Source organism: Peromyscus leucopus, chromosome 3, assembly GCF_004664715.2.
Source record: "Peromyscus leucopus breed LL Stock chromosome 3, UCI_PerLeu_2.1, whole genome shotgun sequence".
NCBI classification, from domain to species: Eukaryota; Metazoa; Chordata; class Mammalia; order Rodentia; family Cricetidae; genus Peromyscus; species Peromyscus leucopus.
Window position 1 is genome coordinate 34,853,486 of NC_051065.1, and position 24,955 is coordinate 34,878,440.

General features: G+C 36.2%; 1 protein-coding gene across 1 annotated transcript in view; it reads left to right on the forward strand.

The window, feature by feature from the left end:
• Sema3c (semaphorin 3C) overlaps nt 1-24,955 on the forward strand; it is a 155,553-nt gene that overhangs the window by 83,947 nt on the left and 46,651 nt on the right. Inside the window, exons 5-11 of the mRNA XM_028891324.2 lie at nt 2,689-2,808; nt 10,216-10,306; nt 12,451-12,570; nt 14,606-14,748; nt 15,954-16,068; nt 17,551-17,620; nt 20,021-20,165. Coding sequence (XP_028747157.1) covers nt 2,689-2,808; nt 10,216-10,306; nt 12,451-12,570; nt 14,606-14,748; nt 15,954-16,068; nt 17,551-17,620; nt 20,021-20,165 — 804 coding nt within the window. The remainder of the gene's footprint in view (nt 1-2,688; nt 2,809-10,215; nt 10,307-12,450; nt 12,571-14,605; nt 14,749-15,953; nt 16,069-17,550; nt 17,621-20,020; nt 20,166-24,955) is intronic.

The window sequence follows — 24,955 nt, forward strand, 5'->3', positions numbered from 1 at the left end:
ACATATCAGTTATAAAGTTAAACTGAGCATCTTAGGAGGTATTAATGGTCAAATATATAAAACAGTTATTTGTATGTCTTCTATCACATAGAGAACAAAAATATTATCCATAATAAATAGATATATGAAGATATTTAAAATGATAGCTTTATCTCCAATATGAAAATATGTAACATGTTGACTTTTTCCTTTAACTACAGCAATAATTTATCAGAGTAAATTGTCCACAGAGCCCAAGATAAGGCAGATGTAACTTTTCTTTCTGAATTTGCATTGAGTTCATGTTTTATCAGAAGGTAATTAGTACATAATTCCAGAATGGCTGATCATGAATGAGAAAAAAAGTAAGTGTGGGTCTGTTTGCTCACAAATCTTAGCAAAGATGTGTTACATACACACTACCCTTCAGTTCTGCATTTTCTCCAAGATATTATGTTATCACTTCTAGCTATAATTAATCTCCAGGCACCTTTAAAAACACAACACTGTATATTTAACAAAGATCATTAAAATAAAGTGTATAGTCTAGACTTTAAGGATTAATTTGACATTAGAATTAAAGACTGATTAACAATGCATAGTAGAAACATCTGCTTAAAACTCCCATCACAAAAAGAAATATACATTTGCTGACAAGTAAAAATGAATATCAAACAAAAATGATGGAATATATAAAATAATATAAAATTTTCAATAAAATTTAGCTCCTATTTTTGCATTTTATTTTATTCTACTTTGTAATAACATAAATACTAGATATGCAATATACCTAGAAACCATGAAAAAGAAAAGTGTATTATAGACTATCCAGGGAGACACTACTGTTAAATTTGATATAGTTTATAGCTTTTATTAGACAAATTACACCTCAAATGATAAATTTATTTTCAATAAAATTCCTTGAGAGAAAAATGACTTCATAAGGGAACATCATTCTGTCTCAGGCTTGATTAATTTATAATCAGCAAAAGTAATGAGCATGCCAGCAGTAGAGTTTGGGGACGATTAACTCGGCCACAGAGAACTTACAAACTCCTGCAAGGTCACAGTTAATTTAGAAGTACAGCAATGACACCCTGGCCTGTTTAGTTTAACTGGAGCCAGGTGAAAAACAGGTTTGGGAAAAATGAAAAATGAATTTGGTGGGGACCCTGGGTAGAGAGAACGATTCCACCATTCTTCACAGAAACAGCAGCTATTCAGATATTCTAAGGTGACTTTCATCTCTCAGTTGGATAGGCTAGCCCTGGTTACCATGGGGAACTGACGATAACATGGAATGTAATGAGCACAAACATTTATGTATAGTGTGTGTGTGTGTGTGTGTGTGTGTGTGTGTGTGTGTGTGTGTGTGTTGTGTGTGTGTGTGATATTTAAAAATAAACTAGAGCAGACAACTAGTGGTATGTCTGTTGCTTTTTTGCATTTTTATTTCTTTGTTTTTATTGTGTGTATGTACTTGTGTGAGCACATGCATACACAAGTAGAGGTCTGAGAACAAGTTTTCAGAGGTGTTTTCTCTTTTAACCGTGGATTCTGGGGATGAAACAGTCTCCAGGCTTGGTGACAATCAACTTTAACCATTGATCCACTGTGCTAGCTGGACTCTGTATGACTGTACTTCTGATCTCAATCACATAAAAGATTAAGCTTGTTTTACAAGCTCTAAAGGTCAGGACATAAAAACTTATACAGGGTTGGCTTGGATGATAGCTGAACAGTTAAAGCACTTTTGATGCAAGCAGCAAGTGTGAGGACCAGCACTCAAACACAGAGAAGCCATGTGAATGCTAGGATGCATGGTCTTTAAACCTGGCCACTTGTTATTTTAGTGCTCAGATGGTAGACATGAACCTCCCAGATGATCGAGATAGCTTATCTATATCAGTGAATTCTGATTTCTATTGCAGGGCTTTGCCTCTGTAAATAATGTGGAGACTGATGTCCGGAAGACTCCTGACATCAATATCAAGTCTCCATACACCAGCACATATGTGTGGACATGTATACACACAAGCACAAGCCCACACATACACATGAAAACTAACAACAAAACTCAAACAACATATGAAACATTTCCATATGAGAAAAAAATCATTTTAATTGATGCACGAGGTAGGCTGCTTGTTCCCAAGACAGATGAATGGAATAAACCAAGCTGTTCTCTCATTGTATCTTCAATGATGTCTCTTAACAATAACAATGAAAAGTTAGAAAGAAAATGTGCAAATCAACATGTCTAAATTGGGTGTATGGATGTGTTGAGAGCATTTTCATGACGTCTTAGAGTTACAAGAGATTAAATAGAAACAGCAATGTTTGTCCAATCCGAACTCTGTAAGAATAGAAGGTTTTGTCTGTTCTGTTCACTGAAAATGCCCAGAGTTCTGAAATCACCCGGATTATGTTTGGCAAATCTCAGTTGAGGCACTCTTTCTGGAACGGTGTTGTAAGTATTGCTGAACAGCTGGATTTTTTCTGATGCCCAGTTTCAACATTTGATTTCCTATTTCCATAAGTTAAGTGAGTGTTTCCAGATGGCATTTACAAGTTGTATACAGTTTCTCCAAGATACGGGCAAGGGCAAATGTCACCACCTTTTCACCTCCCACATGATATCTCAGGGTATTGCTGGAGTTGCTGGAGGTGGCATTAGGACACGGCCTCACTGTTACTTTCTTTTGCCAGCATGGCTGTGGGAATTTCATCCGTGTTATTCAGGCCTTCAACCGTACTCACCTGTATGTCTGCGGCAGCGGAGCTTTCAGTCCAGTGTGCACGTATTTGAACAGGGGAAGGAGATCCGAGGTAAGTCTGACTGGTTTTCTTTGTCCATTTGGGTGTTAGTGTCTGAAATTTGATGGTATTTTAGAGTTACAAACTTGGGAATGCAATAACTGTAAAATATTTTCATGTTTTTATAAACACATGAATATATTTCATTTTGATTTTGTCTGCCAAGGCAAGCTAAATTATACTCTTTTCGCTTTCAAATTAAACATATGTTTACTTGTTTCTAAACATACAAGTTGTAAAATGAAGGAAAACTGCAAATTTATAATTATATTAAATATAAAGCACTAAAATACAGAAATACTATGTTTACAATTACTTTCATAAATATGTATTTATTCTTACTTAGGTTTTAATTTCAATATATCATATATACTTTAAGATGTGTTTAAAGCAGGCTATGAAATATTTTGTTGAAATAAAATTATAAATTGACGAACCATGCTTCCATTTAAAACTAACATTACCTATGCTAGTTCATTCTCACCTTACTCTGTTATTGCTTGAAGTGATATGAGTTGTTATGGTATGGTGTTTGCTAAACATTAGTCAAACAGCCAGCTGCTATACAGTCAAACATAAGGCTGGCTGGGTTTTAAATGTGATATCAAAGACTGCCCTGTTATCCCAGTACAGCTGCTGACGCTCATGCTGTGCAGAAAACCCAAGAAGCCTTTCCCATTTTTCTTTCTTTCAATCACCTGCATCATTTCACCTAATATGGTTATTTTAGAAACTGAATTATTTGAAACTACTTTTAGTTCATTATTTAACTTAAATTTAGAAAGTCCAGTTCTTAAGTCATGTCTTTATTGGCTTTTAAAGATCAGAATTATGGGGAAAACCCATAAATATCTATATTAATATTCTTTATAAAATTTTCTTCAGTAAGAGCCAATGTACTTTACTGCTAATGTAGTTGGACAAAGATTCTTCTGTACTCCATTTTATTGAATTGCATTTTATACATATAATTTATATATACACATATATAGTTAGATGAATAAAAGCCATTAAATATTAACTAAATACTTATCATTGGACCTCAGTTTTTTTTTCTTTTTTCTAAATGAGGTTCAAAATGCTGCTGAAATATTAACATTCTGAAGGGAAAGTTTGGTATTTAGAGAGAATGCCGTCAGATGAGCTGAGCTGAGCCTTAGGACCACACACCTATGATCAATTGATTAAATAAACTCATGCTGTAGACATCTGGAATCTGCCAGACACTGTCCTGAAGTCCACACCATCACTGTGCAGGTCAACAACAGCAAGACAGGTTTCAAATAAAATCCCTTTCCCATTTCAAAGTTACCCACTAATTTCTCCAAACCTCAATCAGGAAGTCTTTCTAAAAATTATCCCCTTTGGAAAACTAGCATGACCTAATTTTTATCACCTTGGGAAACTGAAAACACACTAGTTTCACTTCAAAAGATATCTTTCACAGCCATACGGCCTTCCCATTATTTCAGTCTTTTACATAACATGGGGACATCTTAGCAAATAATTCAAGTGTGAAGGCATTATAATTTGTAATGTTTATCTTTATCTTGATAATCAATCTAGGTCAAAGATTTTAAACGACATTATTTTAGACATCCTCAGCATATAAAACACAATGTAAATGTTCCCATTCCTTTAGTCGGAAACAAAGGACACCTTAGCATGAAATGCCAGTGTATTGCAACTGTGTTGTTTTGAGAGAATACTCTACTTTTATCACTAAATTTGTACTTTGTAATGACCAGAGCATAGGACTTTTGCTGATACCCTACAACTGTTAAGTCATAACCTTTTCCTAAATTTAAAAGCAAATTAAATGTGAGCCAGTTGAGTTGGCATAGTTTTTAATGCTTTATTTTGAGACATTGTCTCATTTTCAACCATGTACCTTCATAGAAATTCATTGGTTCTAGGAGAATATTTCATGTCTGAGCATCACGCACCTTTGTGAAGCCTGACCACTCTTCCATTAACATGTGAGTGTGGGTGAATGCACTAGCAGAGCATTGCAATACTGGTCATCTGAAAAGCAAAACTTATGAAACTGAAATCTGACCTCTTCTCTTCTGTACTCCATCTTCCATCTGCTAACTTCTGTTCTGGGTAAAGCACAGAGTGGCATCAGTAAAGCACGATTCCCAGGGATGAAGACACCATCAGGAAAATGCGCTTGGGTAGTGTTGCTGTAACCTCTGGAAAGTTTGGCAACTGTGTCTGCTATTGGTTACATGGACTGCTCCTATATCACCTTTCCACACAACTCCATGATGTTTAAGGCCCGATCCACCACTCATCAGCAGATGCCTCTCCCATTGACTCGTCATCATCCTCACAGATGACAGTGAACATCCCAGGTGTCCACATGATTCCTGTGCTCTCAAAGCAAATCCCACATGGTTACTCCATTCCAGCAGCCTTTTGTAGCTTTGTTTTGTTGTCAATAAGTTATCTGATCAAGAGCCACCCATCTCCTGTTTCATATGGTCCATCCCCTGTCTCTGCATTCCCTTTGATTTCCATTTTAAAAGAATTATTCCTTTACCTTAAAGTTATGTTAGTTCTGTAAGTTTTCATGTTTCTCTTGCTATTCAGATGATTAACTTTTCCTAACAGCTTTCACTCCCATCTTCCAAGACTTTATTAAGCATTTTAAACATAACTTTTACTTCCACACAGTAGCTCACACTAATGAACGACCGCATTGACACTCAAGTTTCTGTATTTGTCACTGTGACTCCACGAGTAAGCGGATGTCAGCAATTGTGCGCCTCCAGCATTGTTCATTCTGCTCAAGTTTGCACTGGTTATTCAAGACCTTTGGGTTTCGATGGGAATTTTAAGTTCATTTTTCCTAATTCAGCAAAATGCATCATTGAAATTTTGATTTTTAATTTTGTTGAATTTGCAGTCCATGTTCAGATGTAAAGCCATTTAAACATTGTTAATTCTGCTAGTTGATGAGCACATGAGGTCTTCCCATTCCCGAGTGTCTTTGCCAAATTCTTTCCCCAGTATCCCAGACTTCATCGTAGAGGTTGTTCAACTCCAGGGTTAAGTTTATCCCTTAGATATGTTTTAAGCTTTTGTGAATGGGATATTTCTCCTAATTTCTTTCTCAGGAGGTTGCTATCTGTACTTAGAAATAATACTGGTGAGGACATGATGGAAATGTAGTCCTACTCACTACTTGCTTAACCACTTGGAGAGATCAGCATGGAAGTTTCTCAAAGCACTAAAAGTAGAGCTACCTATGACTCAGCTATTCTACTTCTGGGTATATACCCAGAGGACTCTATCTTAGTTTCTTTTCTGTTGCTGTGAAAAAAAAATACCCTACCAAAACAACTTAATAGAGAAAGGGTTTAGTTATCTTTTAGTTCAGGTTATAGTCCACTGTGGTAGGAAAATCATACCAGCAGTACCTTGAAGCAGCTAGTCGGGTTAAGTTTGAAATCAAAGGAAGAGGCACAAATGCGGCATGGTTTATCTCACATGCAGATCATACAGTTTAAACTTTATATGCATTGGGGGCCAATGGGTATTGAAAATGAAAATAGATCGTGAGAGGGGAAAGAGACATGGATGGTAATGGAATACCTGAGAAAAGAAAGCAGGAGGGGAAGAGAGTGCCCCATGGCTGAGGGGCATGGGAACAGGTGAAGGGAGTCAAAGCAGGGTTGACAAAGTATGTACTGAAGTGCCATAATAAAACTCATTCAAAAGTTACTAAAATTGAAGCTATTGAGTCTAATATTATAAAGTCGCAAGGAAAAAGATAAAAAAGAAGGAAGAATGATGATCTGGGGAAAAATAGGGCTGAGTTCTTAGGAAATAAGTTGGAGTCTTATTTCTGCTTGAAATAGATTATTAATATTTTTCACCATGTTTCCAGTGTTGACTATAACTAGACTGTGATTAAGAGCACGTAGAGAAGAGGAGGCTGAGTAACAGAGAAGTGGGCCAGTTGAGAACACCTGGTACCTATTTTCATCAATTCCTCCAGTGCCAGCATGGGCTTATCTAGGGAAATCTGTTCCTGGCTCTAGGACTGCAACCAAGATTATTAAATTTTCTTCTTTTCCTTCGTCTTTATAATTATTTTCTTTGGAAAGCAGATGTACTAGGTGTCAGGAGGCTGAATTTTGGATTCTGTTTTGAACTCCACTTAGCTATGATTGCCTTGGTAATATACTTCACTACATCAGACTTATCTATCAAAAACAGACTACTTTTATTTTTTTACGTGTGACTTTTCTTCTCTATTGAGTCACAGCCATTTCTCACTGGTCTCTAAACTCTGATCATCACCAGACAAATTCTCTTATATTGTAATTACTTTCACTATGACCATTGAGATCACAGGTCACATGATTGTCAACTAGTACCCAGACCTTTCAATACTAAGATATACTTACATGATTTTCCCCTTCCTCTTCTCCCTGATATTCCTCCCATGTCCAGCTCTGCTACTACCTCTCAAATTTATGGACCTCTCTTCTTTAACTATTGTTATTACATATACATATAAATGAATGAACACATATATGCAGCTTGCTGGGTCCCTTCAGTGTTGTTTGCATGTACATGTTTCTAGGGCTTCCTACTTGGTATTAGATAAGCAATCAGAAGATCTCATGTCAGGGAAAAACAAGTTCTCCATCTCTCAGTAGCTGTAAATCACTTGTAGTTCTTCATTTAAGGTGAGGCCTATGAAATTTATTCTATATACATTGGAAAGTCAGCTGTTGTTGGAAATTTTCATATATTGTTAGGCAGTTATGTTGGAGATATTTGATGGGTAAAGCTTGTCTATCATAGCAAGGAGTCACAATAACATAGCAGAGCTCCCAGTCTTCTGGCCCTTATAATCTTTCTGCTCCCTCTTCCATACTATTCATTCAGGAGTTATATTGTAGGTCTATGATATGTAGGTCTATGTTGTAGGCCATGATCAGTTCTCTGTGCTTTGTGACTAGTTGTGACTTTCTGTAATGATCTTCTACTGCAAACAGTTGCTTCTTTGATGAGGGGTGTGCCCCACACTTGTCCATGGGTATAAGGATAAGTACTTAGAATGCAGATAGGAATTATACTGGGTTAGGAAAGTGGGGTCATGGGCTCTCCTCTAAAAGCCATGACCACACTAGCCATGTGCAGTTGTCTACGCATGATTTTCCTCATGTTAAGATGGCTAACATTGAGTCCAATTATACAGCTGTTGATTACCTCAAAGATATAAGTGCCACTATTTGACCTTTAGGGATGTTTGCAACCATGGTCATTGTTATGGTTCATAAGAATTACAACTATCTAGGACTGATGATTGCTTTCCTCTCTTAGAAGTTTGCAAATCACTTTCTATGAAAGCAAGTTCTTAGGGAGAAGGCTTTTGGGTCAATTAAGCATGTTGTATCTTCAATAATAAAGGCTTACCTCCAACTTCTGAGAAGCAACCAGGGGCAATAGCAATGGCCTATGTTGTTTGGGGAGTGTCTTGGAGCTTCCTGACCAATGACTCAAAAGACTGTTTCTAATTCCTCATATTGGGGCTTTGTTAGATAGTCTATGATTGTTTTGGGAGTATTATCACCCCAAGAGAAGTAAATTTATTCAATCTCTCTCTGTCTCCATACATACATACATATATATATATATGTATATGTGTATATATATGTACATATATGTGTGTGTATTTGTATGCATGTATGTATATATATACATATATGTGTGTATGATATATATGTATGTATGTATACATAGGTTTAATAAGAACAGCCTATTTTCTTGAGTCAAGTATGTTATTTTATATATTCCTTTCCAAATCTTCCTAAAGCAGAAATATAATCAATCATTTCTGGAGCAGAGTTCTGGTTATTTTATCTCTACATTAAAAATATTAAGATGCTATATTTATTCAGGATAGTTTTCAAACTTTAACTTGATGATTACAGTTCTCCATCATCTGATGTAATCCATAAAAGTGTTCATTTTTTGCCCTTGTAATTTAGTAATAGTTTGTACTAAGTTGATATATGAAAAATGTCAGTATCTCTACTTGTAAAATCACCCCCTAATGCTGCTCACTGAGCACCAGTTCAGCACAACTGATTTTACTGCATCATAATCTCAAGTTGTTCCTACTTCATCTCTCTGCATATTTTTTCTATTAAGCATTGAGCAGAATCTTACAATACCAAAATTTGTATTTTCTTCTCTTTAGTTTCCATCTTTCTCATTTGAATATAAATGACTCAATGCCCAAGATTTCTGTAATTTTATTTATTGTTTTCTATAGTTTTTGTTTATTGTATCATCAGTGTTTAGTTAATCTTCAGGTACACAGAGATGACCATATATTTTAATGAACAGATAATTAAACAGATGAATTTTTTGTTTTGTTTTTTGTTTTTGAGATAGGGATTTTCTATGTAGTTTTGGTGCCTCTCCTGGATCTTGCTCTGTAGACCAGGCTGGCCTTGAACTCACAAAGGTCTGCCTGGCTCTGCCTCCCAAGTGCTGGGATCAAAGCGTGCGCCACCACCACCTGGCAAACAGATGATATTTTAATATAAGTTAATATTTTAAAACTTGTACAATGTGTTACACAAAAATTAAGTAGTAACATAGAATTTTAATTTTTTAAAAATTTCTTTTACCCAAAAAAAAAAAAAAAAAAAAAAAAAAAGCCGGGCGGTGGTGGCGCACGCCTTTAATCCAGCACTCGGAAGGCAGAGCCAGGCGGATCGCTGTGAGTTCGAGGCCAGCCTGGCTACCAAGTGAGCTCCAGGAAAGGCGCAAAACTACCAGAGAAACCCTGTCTCGAAAAACCAAAAAAAAAAAAAAAAAATTTCCTTTAGAAACATGTAGTCATTGCATGCATTAGTGCACTACTGTTATTTCTTCTTTGCTAGGTTCTGCAACACATCCAATTAATTGTATGATTTTAGATTTCCAACGACTTTTGATGATGTGATTTAAAGAGAACTCATGCTTGGATCAGTTCTTGGGACTGTAAAATGGTATAAGAGTTAGCTCGGCTGAAGTTAGAGCCTAATTCACAGATGAATTATTCTTTTTTTTTTTTTTTTTTTTTTTTTTTTTCGACAGGTTTTCTTGTGTTTTTGCCTTTCTGAGCTCACTTGTAGCCAGGCTGGCCTCGAACTCACAGAGATCCGCCTGCCTCTGCCTCCCGAGTGCTGGGATTAAAGGCGTGCGCCACCACCGTCCGGCGATGAATTATTCTTATAGGACAACTGAATCTTAATATACATATTGGAGATATAAGAGTAGAAAGTATTTATGAAGATATCCTGTTTTGTTCAATAACAATCATTTTAAATAAATTAGTTGTAATTATATTTCATTGTATATATTATACTGTATCATTATCATCTTTTACATTTTTCTACTACAAAGGACCAAGTTTTCATGATTGACTCTAAGTGTGAATCTGGAAAAGGACGATGCTCCTTCAACCCCAATGTGAACACTGTGTCTGTTATGATCAGTAAGTAGAAAATGAAAGGGGGGGTGGTCTAAATAATAAAGAACCCACACCGCTTATAAATTAGTTAACGTAATCAAAAATTTTAAAGATATCCATGAGATCATGACTCTATGTAAGTGTGTACTTTCTTTCCTTTCCAAAGAATTATAACCCTAAAATTACCTCTCATAGTTTGTGTGGGTCACTGTCTTCTAAGGGTTAGCCATTTCTATTTGATCACTAAATAATGCAGATATTTCAATACTTGTAGCAATGAAATGCCAAGAAACATTATGAATTAGAAGAGCTCAGTATTTTACATCACAGTCACAACATCTGATCTACTGGCAAGTCCAATGGTCATTTGCTGTTTAGGGTGCTCATTGTGGTACTATGAAGAAGTCAGATGCTATCTTTTTTAGATTTATTTAGTATGTATACAGTGTTCTGCCTGCATGTATCCCTGCAGGCCAGAAGAAGGCACAAGATCTCTCATTACAGATGGTGGTGAGCCACCATGTGGTTCTTGGGATTTGAACTCAGGACCTCTGGAAGAAGAGCCAGTTCTTCTAACCTCTGAGCCATATCCCAGATGCTATCTTTTTTGCTTTTCCCAAGACAGGGTTTCTCCATGTTGTTTTGGTGCCTGTGCTGCCCCTCGCACTGTAGACCAGGCTGGACTCAAACTCACAGAGATCTGCCTGGCTCTGCCTCCCAAGTGCTGGGATTAAAGTTGTGTGCCACCACCGCCTGGCTCCCAGATGCTATCTTTTAAAGAACTTCCCACAGAGTTCTTGAAGCTTTTTGAATGTGTGATAGTACGATTAGCAAAATATTTTTTGAATAAAGTAAAAGACACAGATTTCTATTTCCATAAAACTCTCTTGAAAACACTTCTCTCTTAAAATTCTTCCCAAGGTGTTATTATTTAAGAATTGATTACTTATCCAAAATGAAGTAGGAATTTTCCTATATGCTATTAGAAGCACTCAGAATATGGAGTAAGAAATGAAATCAGTTTGATATGCAGGCTCTTATAAGGTTTAAGCTATAATTGATTTTATGATGTACAATAGAGTTAGAAAGCTCTAAGTCAACTTGAGTGTCTTACTCGTCCATGCTTCTTGTAAATATATATAATTGAAAGCTGTGCTCATCAATGATATTGGGCAATGAGGATTTATAATCCATGGTTTTATGACTATTGAGCCATGTGGAATAATTAGGTGTCATATTGATTTTAATAACCAAATCTATGCATGTATGTACACAACAGATATTTAAACAAATGTTTAAACAGCTGAACTGTTAAAAAATGACTCATTCTTATCTTTGTTATCACTGTCTTAAATGTTGCTGTGGGCTTTGTGTGCTTCCTGGGAAGGAGAAATTGTGTCTGTCATACCAGCTCTTTAACTGATAGGGGTCTAGTTCAGAACCTGATGAGCTCATTTTAGAGGTGTTTCATCTGCAGTCTGCCCTGTCCAGCAGATATTATTATAAAGATACATAGATTTCATGGAGCAGATGCACACGTACAGGTTAAATATTTAAATAGTTCACTTATGACAAATTGGACAACTTGTTTAATTTTCGACATAGTTTCTTTCCTGTCACTTTATCTTTTACAACAGAGTTACTGTGGGAAAAGTGGGCTGTGTTTGTTATTAGGAAACTTGTAGCCCTAAAGATTCAAATGTAGAGTTTGAATGATTAGTTTACACATCAATGTAGTTTCTATGTCATCAAGTAATAAAAATAATAATAGTAGTATGTCCATCCTATTAGATAAAATCTTAAATGTTTAATATATAATGAGTACTATTAGGATCATAGCTTATTTCTTATAATTTATGAATGAAAATACCAAGATTCAGTGTGTTGAATGACATCACACTAAATCAAAGTTTATTACTTGCTTGCTTCCTAAAATTAGAACAAATAGTTCTTGGATTTGGTTTTATAACTACAGAATCATCACAATCTGAACATATTAAAATTAGTCCTTTGTAAATTTGGTGAGCAACAGAAACTAATTTATAACTACAAACCTCTTCCCAAATAATCCAAATAATTGGGATGATGTATTAGGTTAAATCTCCTTGAACTTTAAAATAAGTTTAAAAGGCATTAGAGTATCTCTGACCATGGTTCCTTTTTCATAGATGAGGAACTATTCTCGGGAATGTACATAGATTTCATGGGAACAGATGCTGCTATTTTTCGAAGTTTAACCAAGAGAAATGCAGTCCGAACTGATCAGCACAATTCAAAATGGCTGAGTGGTAAGAAAATATTTATTGCATTTCCCCCTTTGATCTCTTTTCCATAAACTAATTTAATTCTATGCTGATAATAGGGAAAGTAGTTAAAAAATAATGTATCAGCCTTTGACATGAGTAGTCATAATTCTATACTCTATGTGCCAAATATTTAAGACAAATAAATGCCCATCATTCTTATTGTAATTGTTTGATTTATTAATGATGATATAATTGTCATAGAACTAGGTATATACAAATATAAGTGGTACCCATCATGGATGCCTCCACTTGTTAAATGGCAAAATATTCTGATTAAATATGGTTTTACTTCTTTTAATTGCTTTTATATTTCCATACTTCTAAATTGAAGAATTCTACCAAATTCACAACTTAAAATACAATAAATAGATCATACACAGAAACTTTTTGTGTTTGTTTACACTAAGGATCTGAAATTGTATTATACTACATATTACTTTTTCAAAAATTGACTGATGTTAAATGTATGAAGGTGTTATGACTTCATGATAATCCTTGATGTTTCAAATTCTCAAGGTCATAGGAATTCACACCCTGAAAGGAGGCTGATTTTACTGTTAGGATTCCAGTCAGTTTCTGACTTGTGGATGGGGAGGAAGCCACAAGCACTTGCCATTCTGCCCTCAGGAAACTTGCAAGCTCACTCTAAATCGCCTAAGTTAATGATGCAGTTTAGCAAGAATTACCACAATTAAGCATTTAACATATGAAAGCATTGATTGTATTTTGCTTCTTCAAATTATTCCACCAGTGTATCTGGAAACAGAATATTCTTAAAAGTTGTTTTGTTCCTGAAATAAGGAAACCCTCTGTGTCTACACTGACTACATTTTTTCCTTAAATCATTTCCTCTTCATTTCATTTGCTGTACTTTATAAGGGAAAACAGAGTCAGAGTTTTAATACCGCGTCAACAGCTGCCGCTGTTTGTTCTCCCCTCCCCTTCCGCCTCCTTCTTCCTCCTCCTCCTTACCCTCCTCCCCCTCCTCCTTCTCCTCTTTGCCTTCCTCTTTGTCTTCCTCCTTCTTCTCCCCCTCCTCCTTCTTTCCTGCTTAAAGTTACTTCTTTTTCCTTTTACTGAACATCGATTTTGTTCATGCACTATATTCTGATTGCAGTTTGCCCTCCCCCACTCCTCCAGATCCTTTCCACCTCCTCTCCCATCCAGATCCACACCCTTTTGTCTCTTGCAAGAAGACAAACAGGTCTATAAGGAACAGTAATAAACTAAAATACTGTAAGATAAAGGAAAGATGAACAAATTGGAATAGGACAAAAGAACCAATCATGAAAAAGAACCAAAGAAAAAGCACAAGAAACTCATATAGAGGCAGATACACACAAATTCACACACAGAGGAGTCCCATAAAAATATGAAACCAGAAGACATGATACATATGCAAAGGACCTGAAAGAGAACAAAAAACAAACAACTCCTTGACTTAATATTAGGAGACAAAGACCCTCCAAAGATGCTGCTGAGTTCATTTTGTTTGACCATGGACTGCTAGGCATAGGGCCTGCCCCTAAGAGTGGTTTACTTCTCTAGTGAGACTTCCTTGAAGAAAACTAATTTTTCATTTGCAAGTACTTATCCAATGAAGATAGCTTCTTGGTTAGGAATGGACCCCATCTTCTTATTCTGTGTCAATCAATTAGACTTATATACACTTGATTGCAAACACCACATTTAAAATCCAACATAAAAACAAGCATTAAATTCCATGGGAAATAACTGCTAAAATAATATTAAAACTCGTTTACATGCAAAGAATTTTTACATATATTTCTTAAATGTCCTTCAGAAAGACAAGCTTTGGTCTGTCACACTAGAGCTATAATTTGTTCTGTTTGATACTCTCCATGGGGTATGTTGGTATACAACCACTGCTTTTTAAAATTTTGCCTATGAACAGTGAATTATTCACTGTTGGGAAAGGAATGCATCTGTCATCTATTTCAAAGAATGGTAGGTGGATTTTTTTCATGAGAACATAGTCTTCATATTTCTTTTGCAGAACCTATGTTTGTGGATGCGCATGTTATCCCAGACGGCACTGATCCAAACGACGCTAAGGTGTATTTCTTCTTCAAAGAAAAACTGACGGACAACAATAGGAGCACGAAACAGATCCATTCCATGATTGCCAGAATATGTCCTGTAAGTGCACTGGAATTTCTAGTTAAAGTAATTCAGATTATGTAATGTATTTTCCAGTACTTCTGTGGTTTTTATCATTTACTATTATCAATGAATAAAATATAGAAAAAATATTTTTAGGACAACATGCATTTCACAGTTTATGAGACAATTATACTGCATTTCAGTAAAAATATTCAGGGAAATATTTTGGGTGTTCTTTTAAACATAGAACTAGTTTTGGCTAATTTTGCAATTCCATTTACTGTGTTGCATTCAAACAAATGGGCAAGTGTAAATTACCAAAGAAAACAAAATAATTCTTGTAAATAAAATACATCTGAATCTCAATAAAACATAATTATGGTGGAGCCTCATGCAATAGTGGAAAACTAAGAAATTCTTTTACCATTCTAATTTTAAAGAACAAGGTGTCAGTGTATTAGTAGTACATATAAAAACATTGAATAAAATTGATGATGCAATCTTCTGTAGGCTCTTCGTAGACTTTTGTTGGCTTATTTGTGAAAATTTTCTTTGTGAGATATATTTATTAAAGTATCCAGTGTCTATTTATCTTCAAATATTGCAATATTGTATTGACTAGAACTCAGCTATTTCTCAATAATTTGGGTCAATATAGCAAACCTAGGAGAAAAGCAAAGGCTGTTGGACACAGAGGAGGACAAAAGTCATCAGTAGACTCTACAAAAGAACAAAATGCCATGCCCTGCGCATTGTCTGGGAAAATGTATGTAATAAACCATCCACTCAAAAATACTAAATATTAAAGTGGAAATGCTTAGGAGTTTGAGATAAAAATAGAACTATCTAGAGCCTTCTAATGTGGGATATACCTATTTTGCTGGACACAGTGAGCTCTGAAAGCCATAACTATATGCAGCAAAATTCATTCACATCTAAGAGAATGAATACTTGCCTCGGCAAGAGGAAAACAGTTATTTATTCACTACATATAAATGTTTGTGTTATATATTGTAAAAATTGAGCCATATAATTATATTTCCACGTAGTCCACTTCTGGTTGATGTTATACTGCGAAAGATCAACCACAAAATACTATAGATCAGGGGCTTTTTTTAAAATTGATGATAACCCTTTCTAATCTTTAGATAACAATAAATTAAAAATCAAAGTCCTAGTTGAATTTTTTATACACAATTGTTACTTCAATCATCTGAATTGTGTTTACAAAATGGTTTCAGAATGACACTGGTGGACAACGTAGTCTTGTCAACAAGTGGACCACATTCTTGAAGGCAAGACTTGTGTGCTCAGTCACAGATGAAGATGGCCCAGAGACACATTTTGACGAATTAGGTATGTGGATGTGAGAATGAGCATTGTTTCTAAGGATCATGTAGTTTAACAAAATCTCAGAGAGGATGCATCTTCTCTAGATATTAACAGGTTAAATGCTGTTTCATCTTGGAGGGGAATCATGAACTGCTCATCGGTGTCCTTAAATATTTTAGTAATTTCTCTCATCGTTGAATGCACTACTGAAATGCTAGGATATGAATGAGGGTTGGGTAGAAGTACTTCTGTAATTTATATATACATAATGGTATGTTTGATTCTTTATAAATGAATTTATTATATATATTATATATTTATAATATTCTGATCTAAATAAATTTAAATTTACATAACTAAATCAGAATATCATGTAATTTTTAAAAAATTCTGATATATTTTGATTTAAAGTAATGTATATATGAACACACATATATACATACATATTTATATAACTATTGCATTAAATAGAATATTTAGTAGAATTTAAGAAAAAATGTTCAATTATAAATTGCAAGAGTTATGCTCCTAGCTTAGTTCTTTTTGATGACTCAGACTAAGTGTTCCTCCTATGACAGGAGGCTTATGATTTCCAGATTAAATAATAACTAATAGCCTAGCAAGGAATAGTTTTCTGTAGTTGAAGTACTCTGTTATACATCATAATGTTGCAGTAACTTAGCTCCATTTAGAAACATTTTGGACATTATCTTGGATTTTGAGGCATGTAATGAGGTAAAGAACACATAACTATTACAAAACGCAAAAATATATTGACTCTAAGAGTTATAAATCCAAAGGAGGCTGTTGCTCACCTTAAAGGGCATTTTCTATCAGATGGTCTTTGGTTCTTCGACTCAAGATTCATGTTTTAATTTGCTGTATTATAAATATATCTGTCTCTGTCTTATAACATACATTAAAGTTTTGTTGTTAGAGGAATTGTTAGGTGAAGTAGTCTTAGAAATTTTGACCACAAGCCTAAATAAGGTTTTATATTTTTTATGAAGGAAGGGCCCAATATGAAAAATTTTCTTCAACATTACAACTTTAAATGATAGGTTGAAAGGAAATTGAGAGCTGAATTATTTTTTAAATTACAATTAATGTATCACCAATAGAGGATTTTGAGGAGACATAGAAACCAGCAACAGGGAAATATCTGTGGCATTCCTACCATGAACACCATGGTCAAGCTTTGTCTTCTCGGCAGACTTTTCAAAGTTCTAGTCTATATTATCCCCACTCCGGGTCTTCCACTCAGTGCTTATACACACACCTTTGTTTACATAGAGATCCAATCTTCATGAATATCCTCAGTGCCAGGCTAACATTTTATTTAAGTTACAAAATGCTTATCATCACATTATACCAAATTGGAGCAATTTTCCAGTAATACCTTCCTGAGGACTACTTTTCATAGTTGAAATTATTGTCTTAGGGCAATTCAAAATTACCAGTTAAAATTTTGGAAACTTTAAAAGAATGTGCTTTTCCTTTTTCTAGAGGATGTGTTTCTGCTAGAAACTGACAATCCGAGGACAACCCTTGTGTACGGCATCTTCACCACGTCCAGGTAGTTATTAAACAGCTGCAGCTTTTCCCTTAACAACAAATGCTCCCATTTTATTTGCTTTTGCCAGATTACTAAAATATATTTGACCTCAGCAAATATTTCCAAAATAGTTTACAAAGACATCTTAAACAATTACATGTTGTTCTCCAGGAGAAACTAAAGTGTGAATTAAATTGTAGAAGTAAAAATGCTTGAAGTATTTTGTTTAAATAATAAAAGTAAAGACTAATGATTCTAATCAAATCAGAATGCAAGATTTTAGTTATGATGAATATGTTTCTCTCCTGCCTTTTGGCAGTGGTAGCACAAGCATACATAGACAAGTCATAGGAGTGTATATATTTAATTATTTAAATTTTATAACAAGTATGCACTATTAAAACTAAAAAAAAACTGCTTTAAATAACTTTCACTTCTTCACTAATCTAACATGATGACTATGAGAAGCTAACAAAAATTGGACTGATTCTGTTACTCTGTAATATGACTCTATTTTTGCCTTTCAAAATAGGTTTAATATTTTCTAACCTTTCTTGGAGTCCAACAGCAACTTTATTGTGTTTTTCAGTGCATTTCCCAGATACTTGAAAGTTTCTGTGCACATTTCTGTCAATGAATTCTGTACTGGAGTTACTGTGAATTCAAGCTCGTACTCCATCCAAGTCTACTGGACCAAAAGGGAGGATGTATTGGTTTCTTTTCAGTTATTAGAAAACTGCAAAATAGTGATTGAAAACGTTCTTTTCTAAGCGAGTTTTAAATGTGGCATAAGAGCCGGGGGAGATGCCTCAGTGAGAAATAGATCTTGTTGTCCATGCATGAGGCCCTGAGTTTGATCCCAGACACCTATGCAAATGCCCAGTGTGGTGGTGGCTTTCAGAGGCCTGCAGCTCACTGAGGAGGCCAGGCAGGCTAGGTGGCAAGACCAGTCTCCCCCTCTCCTCTCGCCCTTGGTGGGGTTCTTACCATACTTCACTAATTATCTGTTGTTTTTGTTGCTTTTTGTTACATGGATATTGGGGACTGAACTCAGGCCCTCATACTGGCAAGGTCAGCATTTTCCAATTGAGCTCTCTCTCCATGCCTGGATCATTTTTCATGGCATGATTAAAATAGAAAATACATAAACAATGGCAAAATAGATTTCTCCAGTCGCTAATAAGAATATCATGGAAGAACTCTGAAGTTATGATAATATTATTATAAAAAGACATGATGTTCACATATTAATGGAAATTATTTCAGAATAAAATCATAATTCTGTTCATGGTTGTTTAGAATTAAAATTAATATTTTTTGTTTATGTTTTTGTTTTTTTTCCTTTTATTGAAAATAGATTTTTTTTCTCACATAATATATCCTGATTATGGTTTCCCTTCCTCTACCCCTCTCAGTTCCTCCCCATCTCCTGTCCCATATGGATCTATCCCCTCTCTGTCTCTCAATAGACAACAAACAGGCTCCTAAGGAATAATAATAAAATATAATATAGGTACAAATATATTTTTATATAATTATAATTTTTATATGTATTATATAAAATATAAAGGTACAATGAAACTAACACATCGGAATTGGCAACACAAACAAACTGAAGAAAAGAGCCCAAGAGAAGGCACAAAAGCCAGCGACCCACTCATTTGCATCCTTAGGAATCCCACAAAAACATTAAGCTGGAAGCCCTAACGTAGGGTGAAAAGAGAGAAGAAGAAAGAAAGAATATATACATATATATGTAAATAAAAATAAAAGTGAAAAAAAATATAGAAATTTTGTTTTTAGAAGGAGAAGTCCTGGCACAACATTCTGAGACAAGGAAACTCCCAAGATGCCCTTGAGTTTGTCCTCTGTTGGCGTCTACTGCTGCCATGCAGCCTGCCCTTGAGAGTAGTTTGTTTTCCCAGTGAGACTCCCTTAGAGGAAAGTAGATTTTCATTTGCAGGTGGTTATCAGTTGGAGATTGCCTCTGGGTTAGGGATAGGCATGGATGTCTACTTCTTTCAACTCTTGGTCCCCATCTGGTGCAGACCCGTGCCTCACTCAGTCTCTGTGAGTTCATATGTGCTTTGATAATGCTGATTTAGTGGGCCTTGTTTCCTTGGCCTTCTTCTTCACCTCTGGCTCTTACGAGCTTTCTGCCTCCTCTTTCACCTTCCACAGGATCCCCTTAGCCTGTGGATTTGATGGAGACATCCAGATTAGGATTAGGGCAGAATGCTGCAGTGTCTTTCACTCTGCATATCTGGCTGTTGATCTCCTCCTTGGTTCCCTTCTGCTGTAGGAAGAAACATCTCCACTGCTGGATGATCTGCTTCCCTAGCCAGAGTGCTCAAATTCTCACTAGCACAAATGGAATATATTTTAAGAAAAGTAAAACAGATTCTTTGTTTTCATTTTCAGCTCTGTTTTTAAAGGATCTGCAGTGTGTGTGTATCATTTATCTGATATACAGACTGTATTCAACGGGCCTTTTGCCCACAAAGAAGGGCCCAATCACCAGCTGATATCCTATCAAGGAAGAATTCCATATCCTCGACCTGGAACTGTAAGTATCCATGGAATTTACTTTTATCTTATTTAAACAAATGTTACATTTACATTTATTAAATATAACTATGGTCCTCTGGGTATGCTCATTATAAGTTTTCAGCATCATGGATCTAGCTTAATCCTTGCCTGGTTTGAGATTTGCTAATATAGCATGTATGTTATAGAAGATGCAATTTTATAAGTGCTACAGTTATGAACAAAATCTCATCGAAATTCCAAAACAACTTACTTAAATATGGTAGACTTTCCCCCAATTTTAAAATTCTCACTTTGAAATTTCAGAAAAAGACTAAATATGTTAACACTAGTGCTTACCCCACCCCACTTCCATCTTTTCCTTTCTTTTGTTGACAGGGTTTTACTATGTATCCCTGGCCAGAAATCATTAAGTAGACCAGGCTGGTCTTGAACTCAGAGAGATCCACCTGTCTCTGATTTTCAAAAGCCCAGCCTGCTAGCTGTTTTTTTTTTTTTTTTAAATAATACTTCTTTACATTTTTACATTAAGAAATTTCACCATATATCATGATACTCACATGAATATGAATTTAGGGATAAGTCATGTTACTTCTTTTTTGACTTCTGTGTCTGCTTGAATGACCAGCAGTTAATTGAAAATATTAGGGAGGAAAGTTTTTAAATCCTTGAACCTAATAAAAATGAAAAAAGAACGTTCCAGAACCTTTGGGGGTATTGCTTAGTGAGTTCTAAAAGGAAAATTTATGACTATAAATGTTTATATTAAAATGTCAAAATGGACATGGAGAGATGGCTTGGTTGTCAAGATCGCCTCTTGCTCTTCCAAAGGATCCAGGTTCCGTTCCCAGCACCCATGTGGTGGTTCGCAATCATCGATAACTCCAGTTCCAGTATACCAATTCCCTCTACTTACCTTTGTAGATACCAAGTATGCACATATGCACAGACATGCACACATACAGGTAAAACATATAAAATAAAATTAATAAATCTAATTTCTAAAAATGGGCTGGAAATAAGGCTCAGCACTTTCTAGCATTTGTTGCTCTTTCAGGGGACCCAGGTTTGATGTCAGCACCCACATGGAGGTTCACAACCATCCATACCTCCAGTTCTAGGGGCTCCAAGGCCCTTTTGTGGCCTTTGCAGGGACTAAGCACACACATGCTGCACATACACACATACATGCGGGCAAAACACTGACAGATCAAATAAAATAAATGGAATAAAATATCAAAATACCTCAAATAACCTACAATGTGCTTAAACGTCTTAGAAAAGTAAGACAAAGGCAAGTTCAGAAACGGCAGGTGTCAAGGTAAGGAAGGTCAGGACATATGGTTTTGTTTTATTTTGTTTTGTTTTGATTTTCAAGACAGGGTTTCTCTGTGCAGTCCTGGCTGTCCTGGAACTCACTCTATAGACCAGGCTGACCTCGAACTCAGAGATCCACCTGCCTTTGCCTCACAAATGCTAAGATTAAAGGCGTGTACCATCACTACCCAGCGTCATGGCAGATATTATTGAAACGTACATGTAAAGAACAAGACATACAATCAATCAAGCAGAATACAGTCAATAGATACATGAGATTGACTGACTCCTAGCTTAGCTGACAAAAAGAAAAGGAAGACTCAAAATAATAAAATTAGAGAGTACACCAATAAAATACACATACTTATTAGAGAATACTGTTGTACCCCAGAAATCTTGATAAATCCAGAAGAATTTGATAAATTATTAAGTATATATGATCTACCAGAGTTAAGTGAAGAAAACACAAACAGCTTAAACCAGCCCTAACACAGGAGACTAAAGCAGCAATAAAAAAAAATCTCCCTGAGGAGAGAAGGACCAGATGTGTTCACTGCTCTGATCTACCAAACTTGTGTAGAAGAGCTGGCGAGAGTACTGATCAAGCCGTTCATAAAATTAAAATAAAATAAGGAACACTACCAAAGTAATTCCACTAAAGCAGTTATTCTCTTGAAGCTAACTCCAGACAAAAACACAACAAAATGAAACAAAACTTGTGGGCTGCTCCTTCTGATGAACACAGATAAAAATATTCTTTTTTTCTTTTTCTTTATTTTTCTCTCATATAATACATCCTGACCACAGCATCCCCTGCTTCTACTCCTCCCAGTCCCCCATCACCCCTTTCTTCCATATTAACTCCTTTTCTGTTTCCCTTCAGAAAAAAAAAAAAAAAAAGTCTCCCAAGGATATCAGCTGAGCTTGGCATAACGAGCTGCAATGAGACCAGGCACAAACTCTCATATGAAGGCTGGAGGAGGCAATCCAGTAGGAGGAAAAGGGTCCAAGGAGCAGGCAAAAGAGTCAAAGACACCCCTATTTCCACAGTGGGAGTCCCACAAAGACACCAAGCTATACAACCACAGCATGTATGCAAAGAACCTAGCACAGACCCATGCAGACTCCTTGAATGCCACTTCAGTCTCTGTGAGCCCCTATGAGTCCTGCTTAGTTGATTCTGTGGGCCAGGTTCTTTTGGTGTCCTTGACCACAGTGACTCTTACCATCCTTCCTCCCTCTCTTCCCAGTGGATACAAATATTCTTAATAAACCGTATTCAAGATGTGAATCCCACAGAAGATTTCTAATGTTGGCTCACTTTATTTTTATGTCATTACAGGGTATTTATTATATTGTCCAGTCCTTTGTTTTCTAAACATCTTAAATTATTCTACCATCAAGGTTTTTTAATCATACACTAAGCATAAATGGACTCTCTATCTCCTGAAAATTAAAAAAAGATGTGTTTGATTCTCTGGATAAGAAACTTAAAGATTGAATATTGATACATTTTTATATAGGAGAAATAACTTTTAGTTACTTTTGAAAACTATGAGAATTATTATTGATTCCTAACAACACTGTAGTTAAAATGTTACAATTAATCATGTCTAACAACTAACTTGATCATAGAATCCACAAGTCCCTTTTAAATGGTGCCTCCTTAATGCTCACAGCTCAAGATAACATGGGCAGAGCCCTGAGTAATTGCTTTTACAACCAAGAAAAACAATCACCAGATACAGTCATCTCAGGGTACTTCACATCCAATGGTAGATTTGGAGCACAGATTACCTAGGGACAGAGAAGGGAGGGGCAGGCTGAGAAAATTGCATGTGAGGAAGAGTCTCTCTTTACTCCACTCAAATTCCTTCATGCATGTCCAGAAGCCTAACTACTAACTGATTCAAAGGTCAATTAGGCTTTTTTTTTAAAGGAGGAAAAGTAGGCCTAATTGAGTGACAGGTGGTTGTGGTTTGGCATATTTTCTGCAGTACGTACAGATAGTACAGGGGCAACTGGCTTGCAAACTCCAAAAAGTTCCGCATCCTCCCTCCTGTAGCATACAGTTGCATTTGTTCAAGTGGAGCCTGAGAATCTCATGAAGAAGGCTCTGAAGCCAGCTTGCTCCTGCCTGGAGTATATTATTGGTGCCTTTTCTCAACCAAAGACATCCCAGCAGTAACGTGAAATTAACCATGGTGGGGATATTTTTGCAGCTGAAATCAGCCTCATTCCACCTATGGCTCTTCACCCAAGTAGCACCTTAAAAGTAACCTTGACATGGACACGGGGCTTTGAGTAGAACATAGAAAACCACTCTGCTGAAAAGCAATAATTGTGTACACTGTGGGAAGAGACCAACCCTTTTCCACAAATAAACCAATGCTAAATTAGAAAATTCTGCTAACAGTCCATTTTTTTTAAAGCTCTTAAGAATAAGCATTTTCCTCTGTCCTAAAACAGTGTGGAATCAGCCAGGACTTAGTGACACACATCTGGAACAGAGTCCGTGCAAAAAGGGAGTAGTCAGTACTTAAGACATTTTTCTATAATGTGGTTTCTTACATCTGGTATTGAGACCACAACAGCTCCTTTAAATCCAGAAATTGTCAGATGAGTGATCCTTGGGGAATCAACGAGGCAGGGTGGAGGAATGACCCAAAGATCTGGTCACTCCACCCTGAGCCCAGCAAAACAGCATGAAGTCAGCTTTCTAGCTCAGTTGCCAGTGGCTGCCTCAACCCTGTGCTTCCTGCTTCTGCAGCCAGATCTGCAGCCAAGTGAACTCAACAGTGCTTTTCCTCTAGGTCAAGAATGCTCCCTCTGTCTCTGAAGTCGTCCCAACCAGGGATCAACTGTGATTGTCATTCTTTATTTCTCCACACAGTAGTCTGGTTGCTGGGTCAACCTCATAAATATATAACTGTGTTTTTAAATCAGTGACACTGGCAGAAATCCTATACCCTCATTCTCATGTTCCCAGTAGTGCTTCCTTCGAAGCAGGGTACGGACGGAGCTGTGCTAGCAAACAGCCCAACCAGCGAGTCCATGTAGGTGCTGGGAGGGTGGCCAAGTGTGTCATGATGTTTTCCCATAAGCATCTCAGTTTGTGGAAGAAACAAGACACCTTTGGGATGTTGCAAAGGGCATGCGAGACTGCAGGCTCTCTGTGGCTGAGCTAATGAATCACCTTCTCCTATCACAGCAAGGGTGAGGCTTCTGTAGACTTTTTGTATAGCCTGCACATGCTGCCGAAGCAGAACCAACAAAGTGATCATTTTTAACTCCCATTTCGAAGTGTATCAGCACTGCATCCCCCAGTATTGCAAGGAGGCAGTTCCTTGAAGAGCACAGCCTCTGCTGCTCTTCTGCACAGCTCCTAGCAGTCATGTTCATCTGCTCTCCTGAGTTTGTTTTCTGTCTTTATTTCTGAGATTATAAATTCATTACATTTCTCCCTTCCCTCTACTCCCTCCAAAACCTCCC